Below are 14,834 nucleotides of genomic sequence, written 5' to 3'. Positions count from 1 at the left end.
AGCAGTGTCTCACCCTAATGGTATAGTTCCTTCATACACAGGGGGTGGGAGTTCTCTTTTCATCCTCAGACCACCTCCCCAGTTCAGTCTTTGTTCTCCAGATGTGTTTCCAGGTGTTGAGTTGTGAGGGGAGTGAGGACAAACGATGATGTCACTTCCCCATTTTATAGCTTCTTCCAGCTTGCTGGAAAGATCCTTTGCTATGATGTGAGGCAAGCAGTCTCAATAGGTGCTCTCTCTGAGAAGTCTCCATTGTATATGGTTCCTGGGACAGTCCTTGTGAGTATGTATTCCCTTTAATGGGCCATTATCGCACCTGGTTCCTCCATTGTTGTACCTGAAAGGCTGGATGTGAGTGTTTCCAACTTCACAACAGTTTTCAGTAACACACACATAGCAAAACTCCATAACTCCACATACAATGATAGCATATACAATTCCACAGGATATTAATGTTCAACAGATTAAGACTTTTAAAATGATACCTTACAAGGAATGCTTTGTACAAAACATATCATAATCCTATCACCATGGTAAATATGGGGTTGCCAGAGTGTTGCTTTAGGGTACAGAGTGTCACACATACATCTAACAATCACTTTGATCTATACTAATACATAAGTGAATTGACCTGGGGCTCTGGTGTGAGCTGGCACCTGGTCTGCCAGTGTCACAGAGTTGACTAACTGGTCTCTGCTATTAAAAAGCTTCTCAGAAACTACTAACACTAAAACTGCTTTTGAATTGTTGCCTAATGTTTAATCCTTCATCCAACACCCTGTTTGGTACATTGATATTTTGTTTGATTTCTATAGACCCTATTTAAAGGACCGGACCAATCAGCCAAATCCACAGTTACCACCACTTTCTAAATCAGGGCCTGTAAGTAGAAAAGACCTTTCTCTTATGACACTCTAGTTTTGTATTCTATGTTGGAATCAGCCCAGACATGGTTAGGGGCTCTGTAGAAACACACAATAAGAGCCACACCATCAGGGGCTCGTTCACCTGCACATCTCGCAATGTGATATATGCCATCATATGGTGGCACATATCAGGATGGTGTGGATTGCACCCTCAGCAAGTTTGCAGATGACACTAAACTGGGAGGAGAGGTAGATACATTGGAGGGTAGGGATAGGATACAGAGGGCCCTAGACAAATTAGAGAATTAGGCCAAAAGAAACCTGATGAGGTTCAACAAGGACAAGCGCACAATCCTGCACTTAGAACAGAAGAATTCCATGTACTGCTACAGACTAGGGACCGAATGGCTTGGCAGCAGTTCTGCAGAAAAGGACCTAGGGGTTACAGTGGACGAGAAGCTGGATGAGAGTCAACAGTGTGCCCTTGTTGCCAAGAAGGCCAATGGCATTTTGGGATGTATAAGTAGGGGAATTGCCAGCAGATTGAGGGACGTGATCGTTCCCCTCTATTCGACATTGGTGAGGCCTCATCTGGAGTACTGTGTCCAGTTTTGGGCCCCACACTACAAGAAGGATGTGGAAAAATTGGAAAGTGCCCAGCGGAGGGCAACAAAAATGATTAGGGGACTGGAACACATGAGTTATGAGGAGAGGCTGAGGGAACTGGGATTGTTTAGTCTGCGGAAGAGAAGAGTGAGGGGGGATTTGATAGCTGCTTTGAACTACCTGAAAGGGGGTTCCAAAGAGGATGGATCTAGACTGTTCTCTGTGGTAGCAGATGAGAGAACAAGGAGTAATGGTCTCAAGTTGCAGTGGGGGAGGTTTAGGTTGGATATTAGGAAAAACTTTTTCACTAGAAGGGTGGTAAAACACTGGAATGTGTTACCTAGGGAGGTGGTGGAATCTCCTTCCTTAGAGGTTTTTAAGGTCAAGCTTGACAAAGCCCTGGCTGGGATGCTTTAGTTGGGGATTGGTCCTGCTTTGAGCAGGGGGTTGGACTAGGTGACCTCCTGAGGTCCCTTCCAACCCTGATATTCTGTGATTCTGTGATATGCCTGCAGTGCCCCTCTGCCATGTACATTGGCCAAACTCCACAGTCTCTATGGAAAATAATAAATGGACACAAATCAGACATCAAGAATTGTAACATTCAAAACCCAGTAGGAGAGCACTTCAATCTCCCTGGACACTCAATAACAGACTTAAAAGTGGTGATTTTTCAACAAAAACCCTTCAAAAACAAACTTCAATGAGAAACTGCAGAACTGGAATTAATTTGCAAACTAGACACCAACAAGTTAGGCCTGAATAAAGACTAGGAGTGGCTGGGTCACTACAAAATAATTTTCCCTCTGTTGATATTCACCCCTTGTCAACTGTTTAGAATAGGTCCCTTCCACCTTGATTGAATTGGCCACATTAGCACTGACCCCTCCACACACACACACCCCAACTTGGTACGGAAACTCCCATCTTTTCATGTGCTGTAATATATATACTGCTTACTGTATTTTTCACTCCCTGCATCTGATGAAGTGGGTTTTAGCCCACGAAAGCTTATGCCCAAATAAATTTGTTAGTCTGTAAGGTGCTGCAAGGACTCCCGTTGTTTTTGCTGATACAGACTAACATGGCTACCCACTCTGAAACCTGACACAATAAAATGGATTCCTTGCCCTAAAGAGATTGGTGTCAATGGAGTGCTAGCTAGCTTGGCATAAGAGGCAATTAAATACAAATCTTTTCTTACTAAATATATTAAAAATGCTGAAGACCTCTAGTCACTAAGCATTAAATTCAGACTTTAAAATATCATCATTATAGCTCTTTCCTTCTGGAAACATGCCAATATGCTTGTTGTTTCAGCCACTGCTAAGATAGAGTTATCTCTGGGGTGAAACACCAGCTGTCTACCAGGGTAGCAACGCTGCACAGAAGTTCAGAACTGAAAGTGTGGATTACATCCAAACAAAACTAAACCACCTTAAATGGCTATTTTTAAATGATTTTTGTTCTCCTTTGGGTGATTGTCAACATACATATTCCACTGTTGGTATGTGCATGCCTAGTGTACTTGAGCTGGAGGCTTTTGGTCAGCAGTCCCTGTTGGATTGGCACATGTATGTATTGGGATAGTACTCCAACACTGAGTACAATGCATACATTCCCAAGCTTTAAAAACTACCCTGTTTGCAAGGCTCTTGTGCCTTTTAATGATGGATGCACTCAGTGCCTCATTTGCTTAGAAGATGGGCACATCACAGACTTCTCTAAGTGCACTCAAAAGTTGAGTCTCCTCTCAGGATGCACCTTATGGAGAGGTCTATGCATGTGGCCTCTGATATTGAAAACTTCAGGACAGCTGTGTCCATTACTCTTTCATGTAAACAGCTACCACAGGGCCTCTGTGCGATAGAGAATGGGTGTGGAAAGAGGGCCCAAGGATTGCAAACAAGAAAGAACTCTCTCTCAAATGTATATGAAGTATGAACTCCTGATCTAATTTTGAATCTGGGGGTGGATTCTATTCATTTCTCTTATTTTTAAGACTAATGTTTATCCTCTCTCTCCTCAGGTTGTCCAGCCCAAGAAGGATGTTCTCTCAAAAGTGTCCAAATGCATACCGAAGGATCATGCACCTGCTGTCAAAAATACAAGAAGTGCAGGTCATGCTCTTCAGCACAGGTCCTCAAATGCCCCTGGGTCCCAGAGGCCAAAGACTGTACCTCCCAACCTTCTGGGAAAGAGTACAGGGCCACCTGCCAACCTTCTGCCAAACAAAAGCCATTGTGTGCAACTGAACAGAATGGCATCATCTTCTACCTGTCATCAGTTAAATCAAATACAGGAGACTGGGAAATCTGAAAATCCGGGGACAGTCACAGATCAAAGGGCTGTAATGTTGACCCAGACTGGAAAAGATCCCCAGTGTGGGGAGCACCACTCAGTAACTGAGAATTTGCAAAAAATGGTAGACTGTGATAAAGTAAACCTTCCTAGTAAAACCACTCTAGAATCTTCTGAGAACAGGACAGAGTCTGGGCTGGACATCAAAGTACAATCTAGGACTGGTTTAAACAAGCCAGAGAGGAAAATAGGTTTGGTTCACAGACATACCTTGGGCACAGCTCCAAGGAACAATGTGGATCTGAAAGACCGAGTTACTGCCTGTTGGACCAGTAAGGAACTAATTCAGAATAAACTAGCAAAATCTCCACCTGGCTGTAAAATCATGTGTCCTCAAAGACCAAGCAGCAAAGCCCTGGGGTCAGTGCCTCCTTCCCAGATATTTACTGTTTCTAGAACTTGGCTATCCAAGAAATCAGGTGCAGAAAAACAGTGTCTACATCCCAGTTTTGTGAGGCAAAACACAGTGAAATTACAGGCAGTTGAAAGGCTCGGTCTTGGAAGACAGCCCACACAAAAGCAATATGTGAAGCACTCAAGAACATGTAAAACTCCTGGTGCTCTGGAAGTTGGAAGGTCCAAACAACAGGCTAGAGCTGGACAAGATTTGAAACTGACAAGGTATCCCATAAATTCTCATGTTTCCAAGAGACCCTCTGTGATGGAACTGAAAGCAAAATCAAAACCCATGTCAGAGAGACCCAATTCAAAAACAAGTGGTACAGCCAACTGGCAAATGAATGCAACAAAAGGGAAGCAGTGCATTAAAGACTTGAAGAAAGCTTCTCAGGCTTGTAATACAAAATCCAAAAGCACTCTCCCCAGAAATTGTACTGCAAGCACATGCATGTCCAGAGACCAACCCAGTGTTGGCAGGCTTAGGAATATGAGAGAAACACCCAAGCGAGAGCTGTTAAGGGTAAGAGAGGTTCCGGGTAATCAGGATCCCAAGACCCCAGCTGCTGAGAATCGCAAGTAAGTAACTGCCTTTCTGGTTCTCTCCTCATTTCTCTCCTGCCTGTAACCCTGAACATGGCAGCTAACCTGTTTCCTCACTCCTTCACCAAGCCAAGTTGTCTTCATGGAGAGACAGGAGGTAATGCCTCTTCAGAGTCAACCCAAAGGAGATGAGCTCCTGCTTCATGGTGGTAAGGGCTCTGCTTTACCTTTCTGCTGCCTCCCTCTCCATGAGGGGGTCAAATGCCCTGGCTGGGCCTCTACCTTCTCCCCCACCCCACTGGTGCAGTAACTGTGTCTAGTTCAGCTACTGATACCTCTTGAAGGAAGTTTCTCTTCAAGAGAGAGCTTACTTATTGCTAAATTAGATACAGCCATCCTGAGGCAGAATGAGATGCTCGAGGTTCATTTGTTCACCAGGATCCCAGTGTTTTTCCACCTCTCAGATGGATGCTTCCCACCAGATTTCGTCCACAATTTGGATATGTATTAAACTGCAGTATTCTGTCAGTACCCTTCTAAACAACACTGTGAATAAGAGATAAGGGCTCAGTATTTCCCATGCCACAAGCAATATCTAAAACATATGCAGGAAATGCAGCTCTTTGAATTGTATTCAGTGTATTGTTTGAGGTGGTCTGCTGAAAGCAGGCTAGGGTAAATCCTATTGTCTGGATATGGACAGATCCGGTCTGGGGAAGTGAAATGTTTATTACCTAGTGCCAGGTAGACATGCTGCTAATCTGCACCAAGATATCTGTAACATTTCAATAGGTGTTCTATTCCTTCAAAAATAGTTTACCAGATCTATTCAGGATTATGTCAATCTGAAAGGAGATGGAATATCTTCTTAAATTGACCTGCAAGTTCTGTTGGTAGTAGTCTGTCCTTTTTAGTGGTTTGGGGCTACTGAGGTGTTTTACATTCTGACTGGTATTAATGTCCAGAGCAGGGATCTGCAACTTTTGGCACGCGGCCCACCAGGGTAAGCCCCCAGGCAGGCTGGGCTGGTTTGTTTACCTGGTGCGTCTGCAGGTTCGGCCGATCGCAGCTCCCACTGGCCGTGGTTCGCCACTCCAGGCCAATGGGGGCTGTGGGAAGGGCGGCCAGCACATCCCCTGGCCCGTGCCGCTTCCCACAGCCCCCATTGGCCTGGAGCGGCGAACCGCAGCCAGTGGGATCTGCGATCGGCCGAATCTGCGGACACGCCAGGTAAACAAACCAGCCCAGCTCACCATGGGGGCTTACTGTGGTGGGCCGTGTGCCAAAGGTTGCCGATCCCTGGTCCAGAGACAGAAAAAACACATGAATGAGAAATAGATGAGATTTCTAAGCCACAAGTCTGCCTTAGCATCCAGGTTACAATCAAGCTCTGGCCTGTTTCTGACCAGAACATTTGAAAGGTAAAGAACCTTACTCTTTTCCCTCTGTCCTGCAGACTATGCAAATAGGCTGCTTTGAAAAGCAATCATTTTGTGGATGGTGGGCCCATTCTTTTACTAAAATCACTGCTCCTCACCTCCAGAAAATCCCTACAACTTTGCTGCCTATTGAATTCCTCTCTCTCGTGCTCATTTCAAGCTGCTGTCTGGGCTCATCGGAAAGCACAGAATCTAAACCTTCTAATGTATATGAAAGTACCTGAAAGATTCTATGAATTATGGAGTTGCTTTAAGGCAAACATTTGGCCCTGAATATAATAATTTTAAACTGGATGGGTTTGCTTAGAGCTGCCCATTACTAGGGCCTAAATCTGCCAGGTCATCATATCTTCTAGTCTGAGCTTCAAAAATGTACCTGATTAACTAAAGGTTGATCAAGAATGGAGACAGGGTCCTGCTGAAATTCAAGGGTAACCCCTAGGAGAAGGGAAGGGAGGCACTCTGGGCTCCTTTCTCCTCCCATCAGAGTGTTGTCTCTGGAACTCACTGGGTAGCTTCTTTCATATCAACCTGGTAAGTAGGTCTCTGCTAAACTTGGAGCTCTTCCTTGAGCAGCAGCAATAGCAACAGCATGATACCCTTTCTGCAATTCCCTTTCTCCTGTGCATATCTTACCCCACCACTCTACTTACCCCCAGCAAAAACAGTAAAGTGAAACTTGCTAGAATAGGGTCAGTTTCGCTTTGCAGTGGGCCTGAGAGTGCAATGAGATTGTGCTAATGATTCCCTTTGGATAGAAAGGGATTGTAAATTCAGATGCAGCAAGAAGGGTTCTCTGAAATTTCCCATAGCATAGGACAAGTGTTGAAGCTTATGGCTTTGGTTTAATGCTGAATCATTAGAAGGCTGTATTCAGAATGTAGTAATTTGTTTATAAATCAATCAAGTACTGTAGCGATGGTCTGACTGGAAACACCAGTGATCTCACCATCTTACTGAGTAGGAAAGAAGAGGTGCAACTGACTCTTTAATTTTAAAAAGGAGAGTTCTTTCCTAGCCTTGCCCAGCTCTTTCAATAGATCTTGGAATATTTGTCATATCTATTAGCTCTTTATGAGCAACATATGACTAAGACAAAAATCAGAGCTGTAGCCCAGGGGATAGCATTGGTAAATGAGAACTGGTGATCTGATGTTGATGGTCTAATGATCTATTTGCCCTTTGATAGGAAGCAACTGGAGCAGTGGCTGGCATCCAAAGGGAAATCGTATAAACGTCCACCCATGACACTGCCTGCTAAAAAGCCAACCAAGACGATGATGAACCTGTCCTTCTGGGATGGCATGGAGGAGGAGGAGGAGGAGAAGAGAAAGCAGCTCTGCGTGTCGGACAAGATCAACAGCATGTTGGCAGAGTGTCTGGAACTCGCTGAGAAGGTGAGGACAGAGCAGGAGTGGCTTTAACAACCTGCTCCTCTTAATGTGTTTTGGGAGACTGTTAGGCAGAGATAGCATATGAAGTTTTGCAGAGGTAGCTTGAGGGAACCCTAACTTGTAATACGGGGGCATGGTTTGTGAAGACTGCAGGCCCCAGAATGCAGCATTCTTTTTGCTCAGTGGCCTTACTGCTTGGGTCTGGCCTGCCAGATGCTGCCACTGGATAATGGGATGGATCACTTGATAGTTGCCCTGTTCTGTTCATTTCCTCTGAAGCATCTGGCATTGACCACTGTCGAAAGATAGGATACTGGGCTAGACGGACCATCAGTCTGGCTGTTCTTATAGTTCTTATCAATCAGCTCCACTCTGCAGTGTCTCTAGTCAAGATGAGGACCATTGCAATTTGCTCTTTGATGCCTAAATTAGGTGCAGCCATCTGGGTTGGAGCAAACTCCCAGTACAGATCTAAGGCAAAATTGCAGTGTCCATACTGACCCAATTTCTTTCCTACCAGTGAAATATTAATGTGATAGGATGAAAATCTGTTGCTCAGCTTTCCTTGAAGGATTCCATAGCCCACTGCAGTAAGAGATATAATTGAGATCCTGTGGACTGTGGAGATTTCAGTTACGGAGCAAAGCAGCACTGAAATCTGTGCTAAAATGGGAATTTTATATCATTAATAGATGACAAAATAATTGATACCTTGAGAGTTACCCATGATTTAAAATTTCTTGTCACAAATTTTTTCTTGCTGCTCACAGTGCATTTGGTCCCAGAAACTTCCAAGTCCAGCATCATACCTTAACTTGTGTCTAAATCTGTACATTTTTGAAGAACCTTACTGTTGTTGAATTTCATTGCTGGAAATGCCACGTGACTGTACATGATCTGTATAGGTATTTATATGGTCCCCCATCACCACAGTATCAGCTTCTCAAAAATTAAATGTATCATCGCAACACCCCTGTGATACATCTGTGACACTTTGGGGTTCATCCCAGACCAGGAAGGGATTGTGTCACTGCCTGCCCCACAACCCTGGGTACCTTAAATGTTATGCTGCTGTGGCTGACAGCTCTGACACAAACAGCGTGCACACAATTGTGCAGGTCACATCCTGGCTTCCACCGTCCAGTGACCAACATTCTCCCAGTCCCAAATTTCCCCAAAGCTGTCTCCCTGCAGTGTCCAGCCCTCTCCTGGAGCACTTGCAGAAGTTAAATTTGTTGCTTCTTTTAAAGAGACAATACACTACAACTCATTAATTTAACTGGGATTTGACAGACATTTCAATCACAGCACTGAACTGGTTTATAGTAAAAGTAAAACAAGTTCATTTAACAAAAGGACATAGGATTAAGCGATACCAGGTGTAAGGAATAAAGATAGAAAGGATTACAAACAAATGTAAAAATATGCGTTCTAATGACCTAAGACCTAACTTAACAAGCTACAGTCTTTGGTGAGGACTCCTTGAACGATCTTTCTTTTCCAGCAGTGGTTGACTTGCTCTTAGTCAGAATCCCCACAGAATCCAAGGTGCTGGTTTTCCTTGTCTTCTCAGGTGAAGGATAACTTAGGAGTTCTCTGCCCTTTTCTTTATAGTCCAGTAAACCTTTGAAAAGAGTGTCTGTCTCTCTCTCTCTCTCTCACTCACTCAAATTTCAAGAGGCAGGAAGGTTTCCTGGGGGCGCAGTCTCCATCCCGCGGTGAGATTAAGTGATCACTTTTTCCTCCACGTTCTCTGCCGATGGCTTTGATTGCCTGGCATGCAAATAGGCTTTTCTTTGTCTTTGGTCACACCTTGCTCAATTTACATAGCAGACACATTCAAGAAGGCGGAACTGCATTTCTTTGTCTGGAAAATACCTGTTTATCAACTCCCCCATACCTGTCTGTCTTAAATACATTTTAATCATAATTCCAGCACATCTGTATAATCCTTTGTGGGTTGATCATACATATAGCTTTCAAGAATATTAATGATTAATAAGTTGTTAGTTTTTCAATGACCTATTACATGACACCTTTGGGGTATATATCCTGACCAGTGTATTAGGTGTAGTGAGTATGTCAGGCCTAGTGAGTTGTTGACACACAGCTGTGAACCACCAATAGGCCTGTCACAACATTATCCTCATTTTGCTGATGACCAACTGAGGCACAGAGAAAGTGAATGCGTTACCTAGGGAGGTGGTGGAATCTCCTTCCTTAGATATTTTTAAGGTCAGGCTTGACAAAGCCCTGGCTGGGATGATTTAGTTGGGGATTGGTCCTGCTTTGAGCAGGGGGTTGGACTAAATGACCTCCTGAGGTCCCTTCCAACCCTGATAGTCTATGATTCTATGATTTGCCCAATGTCACCACAGTAAATATATGTCAGAACTGGGTATTTAACTGAGTCCCAGTCAGGTGCCTCAAATATAAGACCATCCTTCCTCTCCTTGAGGGATGTTAACCGTTAACCTTGTCAGTGGCTTTCCTCCCTTCTAACCTGCACCTTTCTTCCTGATATGATTTGTAGGGTTTTCCTTCAGAGGAGCTCTTCACCACACTGTCCAGTGTTCCAGAGGCAGAGAAGTTTGCAAAGTTCTGGATATGCAAGGCAAAGCTGCTGGCTCGTAATGGCACCATTGACATGACTGGGTTGTATAAAGCAGCGGTTTGTGCTGGTGCTGCGGTGAGTGATTGCTCCACAAACTTCTCATCAGAACTTCCTCTGAATTTGCAAATGTCCCAGCTAGTTCTGGTGGCCTAGACATCAGCAAACCTCATTCAGATATTTCCTGTCTCAGGAGGCTGGGGAAAACAGCAATGGTGACCCATCGTCTCCAATAAGCTAAACAAATTTTCCAGAGACCCTCTAATCAGATCTGGCTATTGATGTTTGTGGGTAAACATATTAGTTGAATGTCTCTTAAAGCTGCTTATATGGGGGTGAATAGTGTTAGGCAAAAAGATTCTTTTCCCCAAGAATCAGGCAGGCACAGACAATACTGAAAGGGGTTTATTTACGGTACCGGGAAGACTGATAAACACCTTCCAAGGTGTGGGGTTGCAGTGACCAATTATATACCTTTCTTTTATCACTTCATTTGCATTTATTTTGTTCTTACAGAGACAAACATTGTTTCAGAGACAGAGAATGCACTTAACATGACAGTGATAGGAACAGAACATACGTATCAAACTGTTTTGATTACATCACTTATTCATAACTACCTTAAGGCGAAGGGATGGGGTGAGGGTGAGTGTTTACATATATCTGGAGGGCTGTGAAGAGAGGGTTTATTCTGTTCTAAGAGCCGAGTTACTGGGCGAACATTTGACCATATACATTTATTAAGTGTTTACAGTTGTCAGTGTTCTTGGGCTTCCGGTGTTTCTGCTTGTTAGTTACGTAGGTTTCTGTCTTACTGCTAACTGAATTTTAAGTCTTGCCTAACAATAGATACACTGAAATGGCTACACTCTAGCCCTAATTTTAGGTGAGGATAGTTGGTCAACTGTATAATCATGTTCCTTTCTCCAAACACACAGGAGTCACTGAGACACCTGTTCCCCATCACAGTGTAGGAAGGAGGGCAATGTTAAGTTTTCCGTTCAACCACAGTTTGGAAGTCGCCGTGGCTTGATGAAGGCAGCATAGTTTGGTGGGAGGGGCTGTGGGAGGAGCTATGGGCAGACTGCACAGCTGACAATTTGCAGCCATAGTATGTAGGTCTCTTATGCACTTGTACTATTTCTTGTTATCTTCCATCTACTCAAGCCTAGCCTGTTTCCACCTGGTGTCACTGCAGCCTCTGGCTTGTAGCCCTCTCAGGAGCATGGGATGGTGGCAGTTAATCTTTGTTTTAGAAAGTCTGACATTGAGGTGTGTGACAGGCTTTCCCAGAGGACAGGAACATACTGTGGACACCAGAACTGTAACGACACAGACCAAAGTGTGGAGGGAGTGGAATGTTTCTCTTCTTGCTGACAGCATCTAGCAATCCTCTGCTTGCTTGTTCAAGAACAGACTTCAGTCTGCTTACAAATATTTCCCCTTCTCTTTATCATTGATTCACCTTAGTTTGGCTGCCTGGTGCGGGGAGATGGGTTATGATTTAATGGAATAGTGAGTTCCGAACACACTACAGTCTTTGGGACCCAAAGTCTTGGTTCGGGTGCCCACATTTTCCTGAGTCAAGTGTGCTCTGACCTTAAAGTTCTCAATTTTTTTTCTTGCAGCCAATCCAGGAGCTGAGAGAAGTTGTTGTTGAGTTTTTGAAAAATACAGACAACGCATCCCAAGGTAACACATACTAAATGAAACTTAAGCCTTGAAAAGACTGAGCAAATGGTTAGCTGGGTGAAACTGGAAGAACGCATGAATGGGAAAAGGCCCTCTGAAGAGGGATGATGTTTCCTTAGGAGTGGAGGAAAATAAGGTCACAGCGTTCTGACTTGGGTGTCTAAATTTGGGCATCTAAGTGCTCTGATTTTCATAGGTGCTGAGCAACCCCCCAAGCACCCCCCGACTTGCCTGGAGATTGCAGATGCTCAGCTCCTCTGAAAGCCAAGCTAGCTTGTTAAGTCTTGAAAATGTAGGTCACATAGAGCTGCAGCCCCAGCCAGGTATGAGTAACTCCTAGGCAGCCCTGCCCCCACCAACCAGTTAGTAGACAGCTGCGTTAATCACCTATGAGCTGTTCAACTTTTGTAGCTCCTGGGCTTGCTGCTGCAGAGGCTGACCCAGCCCTACTTCAGCCCTCAGTGTGGGGGTGGGGCCCCTCCTCCAGCAGGCTCAGGGAGCTGCTCCACTGCTCCAGCCAGGGTTAGGGGTGGACGAGGGGGGAGTGCAGGTCTCCCTCTGCTCAGCAGAAGCCCAGCCTGATCAGCAGCGGTGAGACCCTGCTCACCTGGGTCGCCCTGCCTCCTACCTAGATCTCCTGCGCAAGCTCCAGCTCCCAACCAGCTCCAACTGCAAGCAGCACTAGATGAGCCCTGTTTCAGGCAGAGGGAGCCTGGCTGGAGTGGGGGCGCTGCAGTGTCAGGAGAGGGGGAGCGGAGTCCACCATGGGTGCAGTTTAGGGTATATATTTGTCTCTCTCATCCTCCCTTGCACCTATTCATTCTTTATCTAAAATACTCATTTGGCACTGAAATTAAATAGGTGTTAACAAAATCTGACAAAACAGAGTTTTTCAAAATGTGATTTAAAATCCCTTCTCCTCTCCTTTGCTCAATTTTCTGTCTCTTGACTCTTGTAAATGATATCATTTCACTAGTTCTCTTGGTATCATAGGCTTTGTCTGGACTAGCATTTGTCCTCCTGTTGTAATTATTAGCATTTACTGTCAGATTGCCAATTGCTTGCTAAGTATCAGGACATGGTGGCTCAGCCTCAGGCAAACCACAAAACTTTGTGCCCCACCCCCCAAAAAAATTGGGGAGAACCTCAGTTATCAACATAATTAGCATTTGCAATCAATTAGCTCAAATTATAAGAGGACCACCAACTCCAGTCTAGACAAAGCCAAAGCATGAGTCCCCCAGGCTAGGCAGGACCTGGGTCTTTAATATAAAGGGAGGCAACATAAATGTATCTTCCCTCCCCAAAACAAACATGCAAACTAACAAACAAAACACCTAGGCCCCCAAATCTTCATGCCTTCTTTACACATCTGAAAATAATCAAACGAAGGCACAGTCTCAGTTATTGCCCCTTACAGATCAACTTTAAAAATGAAATTATTCTTTACAAACCTAATTCCCTGAAATCAGCGTAACTGCTGACTTTGTGGGGATGAAAGACTGGATCTGGGTGTGAAAATTTCTCCCTTTCCACCGTTTCAAGTTCATATAGAACAGAGTGCTGGGTTAGGGTAAGAGAAAGCTGATTAAGAAAAAGAGGGCCTCAAAAAAATCTTGTCATTGAAAATAGCCACAGGGTTGGTTTAGTAGTCAAGATTTTTAAGGTCGTTTAAGTGAGATACAGTCCCATTAAAATAATCATGTAACATTCAAATTTTACACTTCTAATAACTTTTTTTTTTTTTACACATACTTGGGGCCTCAAACTAAGGCTCTGGTCATAGAATCATAGAATATCAGGGTTGGAAGGGACCTCAGGAGGTCATCTAGTCCAACCCCCTGCTCAAAGCAGGACCAATCCCCAATCAAATCATCCCAGCCAGGGCTTTGTCAAGCCTGACCTTAAAAACTTCCAAGGAAGGAGATTCTACCACCTCCCTAGGTAACGCATTCCAGTGTTTCACCACCCTCCTAGTGAAAAAGATTTTCCTAATATCCAACCTAAACCTCCCCCACTGCAACTTGAGACCATTACTCCTTGTCCTGTCCTCTTCTACCACTGAGAATAGTCTAGAACCATCCTCTCTGGAACCACCTCTCAGGTAGTTGAAAGCAGCTATGAAATCCCCCCTCATTCTTATCTTCTGCAGACTAAACAATCCCAGTTCCCTCAGCCTCTCCTCATAAGTCATGTGTTCCAGACCCCTAATCATTTTTGTTGCTCTTCGCTGGACTCTCTCCAATTTTTCCACATCCTTGTTGTAGTGTGGGGCCCAAAACTGGACACAGTACTCCAGATGAGGCCTCACCAATGTCGAAGAGAGGGGAACGATCACGTCCCTCGATCTGCTCGCTATGCCCCTACTTATACATCCCAAAATGCCATTGGCCTTCTTGGCAACAAGGGCACACTGCTGACTCATATCCAGCTTCTCGTCCACTGTAACCCCTAGGTCCTTTTCCACAGAACTGCTGCCTAGCCATTCGGTCCCTAGTCTGTAGCTGTGCATTGGGTTCTTCCGTCCTAAGTGCAGGACCCTGCACTTATCCTTATTGAACCTCATCAGGTTTCTTTTGGCCCAATCCTCCAATTTGTCTAGGTCCCTCTGTATCCTATCTCTGCCCTCCAACGTATCTACCACTCCTCCCAGTTTAGTATCATCCGCAAATTTGCTGAGAGTGCAATCCACACCATCCTCCAGATCATTTATGAAGATATTGAACAAAACCGGCCCCAGGACCGACCCCTGGGGCACTCCACTTGACACCGGCTGCCAACTAGACATGGAGCCATTGATCACTACCCGTTGAGCCCGACAATCTAGCCAACTTTCTACCCACCTTATAGTACATTCATCCAGCCCATACTTCTTTAACTTGCTGACAAGAATACTGTGGGAGACCGTGTCAAAAGCTTTGCTAAA

At 44.7% G+C, this 14,834-nt stretch overlaps 1 protein-coding gene across 2 annotated transcripts in view; it reads left to right on the top strand.

Annotated features, from left to right (window-relative positions):
* CKAP2L (cytoskeleton associated protein 2 like) overlaps nt 1-14,834 on the top strand; it is a 41,162-nt gene that overhangs the window by 16,746 nt on the left and 9,582 nt on the right. The window contains exons 3-7 of one of the 2 annotated variants that reach the window (XM_074939993.1): nt 816-882; nt 3,502-4,808; nt 7,401-7,608; nt 10,139-10,294; nt 11,845-11,908. In XM_074939993.1, coding sequence (XP_074796094.1) covers nt 816-882; nt 3,502-4,808; nt 7,401-7,608; nt 10,139-10,294; nt 11,845-11,908 — 1,802 coding nt within the window. The remainder of the gene's footprint in view (nt 1-815; nt 883-3,501; nt 4,809-7,400; nt 7,609-10,138; nt 10,295-11,844; nt 11,909-14,834) is intronic. The other variant, XM_074939994.1, reaches the window with a different exon arrangement.

This window comes from Natator depressus, chromosome 26 (assembly GCF_965152275.1).
Source record: "Natator depressus isolate rNatDep1 chromosome 26, rNatDep2.hap1, whole genome shotgun sequence".
NCBI lineage: Eukaryota > Metazoa > Chordata > Testudines > Cheloniidae > Natator > Natator depressus.
Note: the sequence above shows the minus strand (reverse complement) of the source record. Positions and strands in the feature narration are given on the sequence as shown.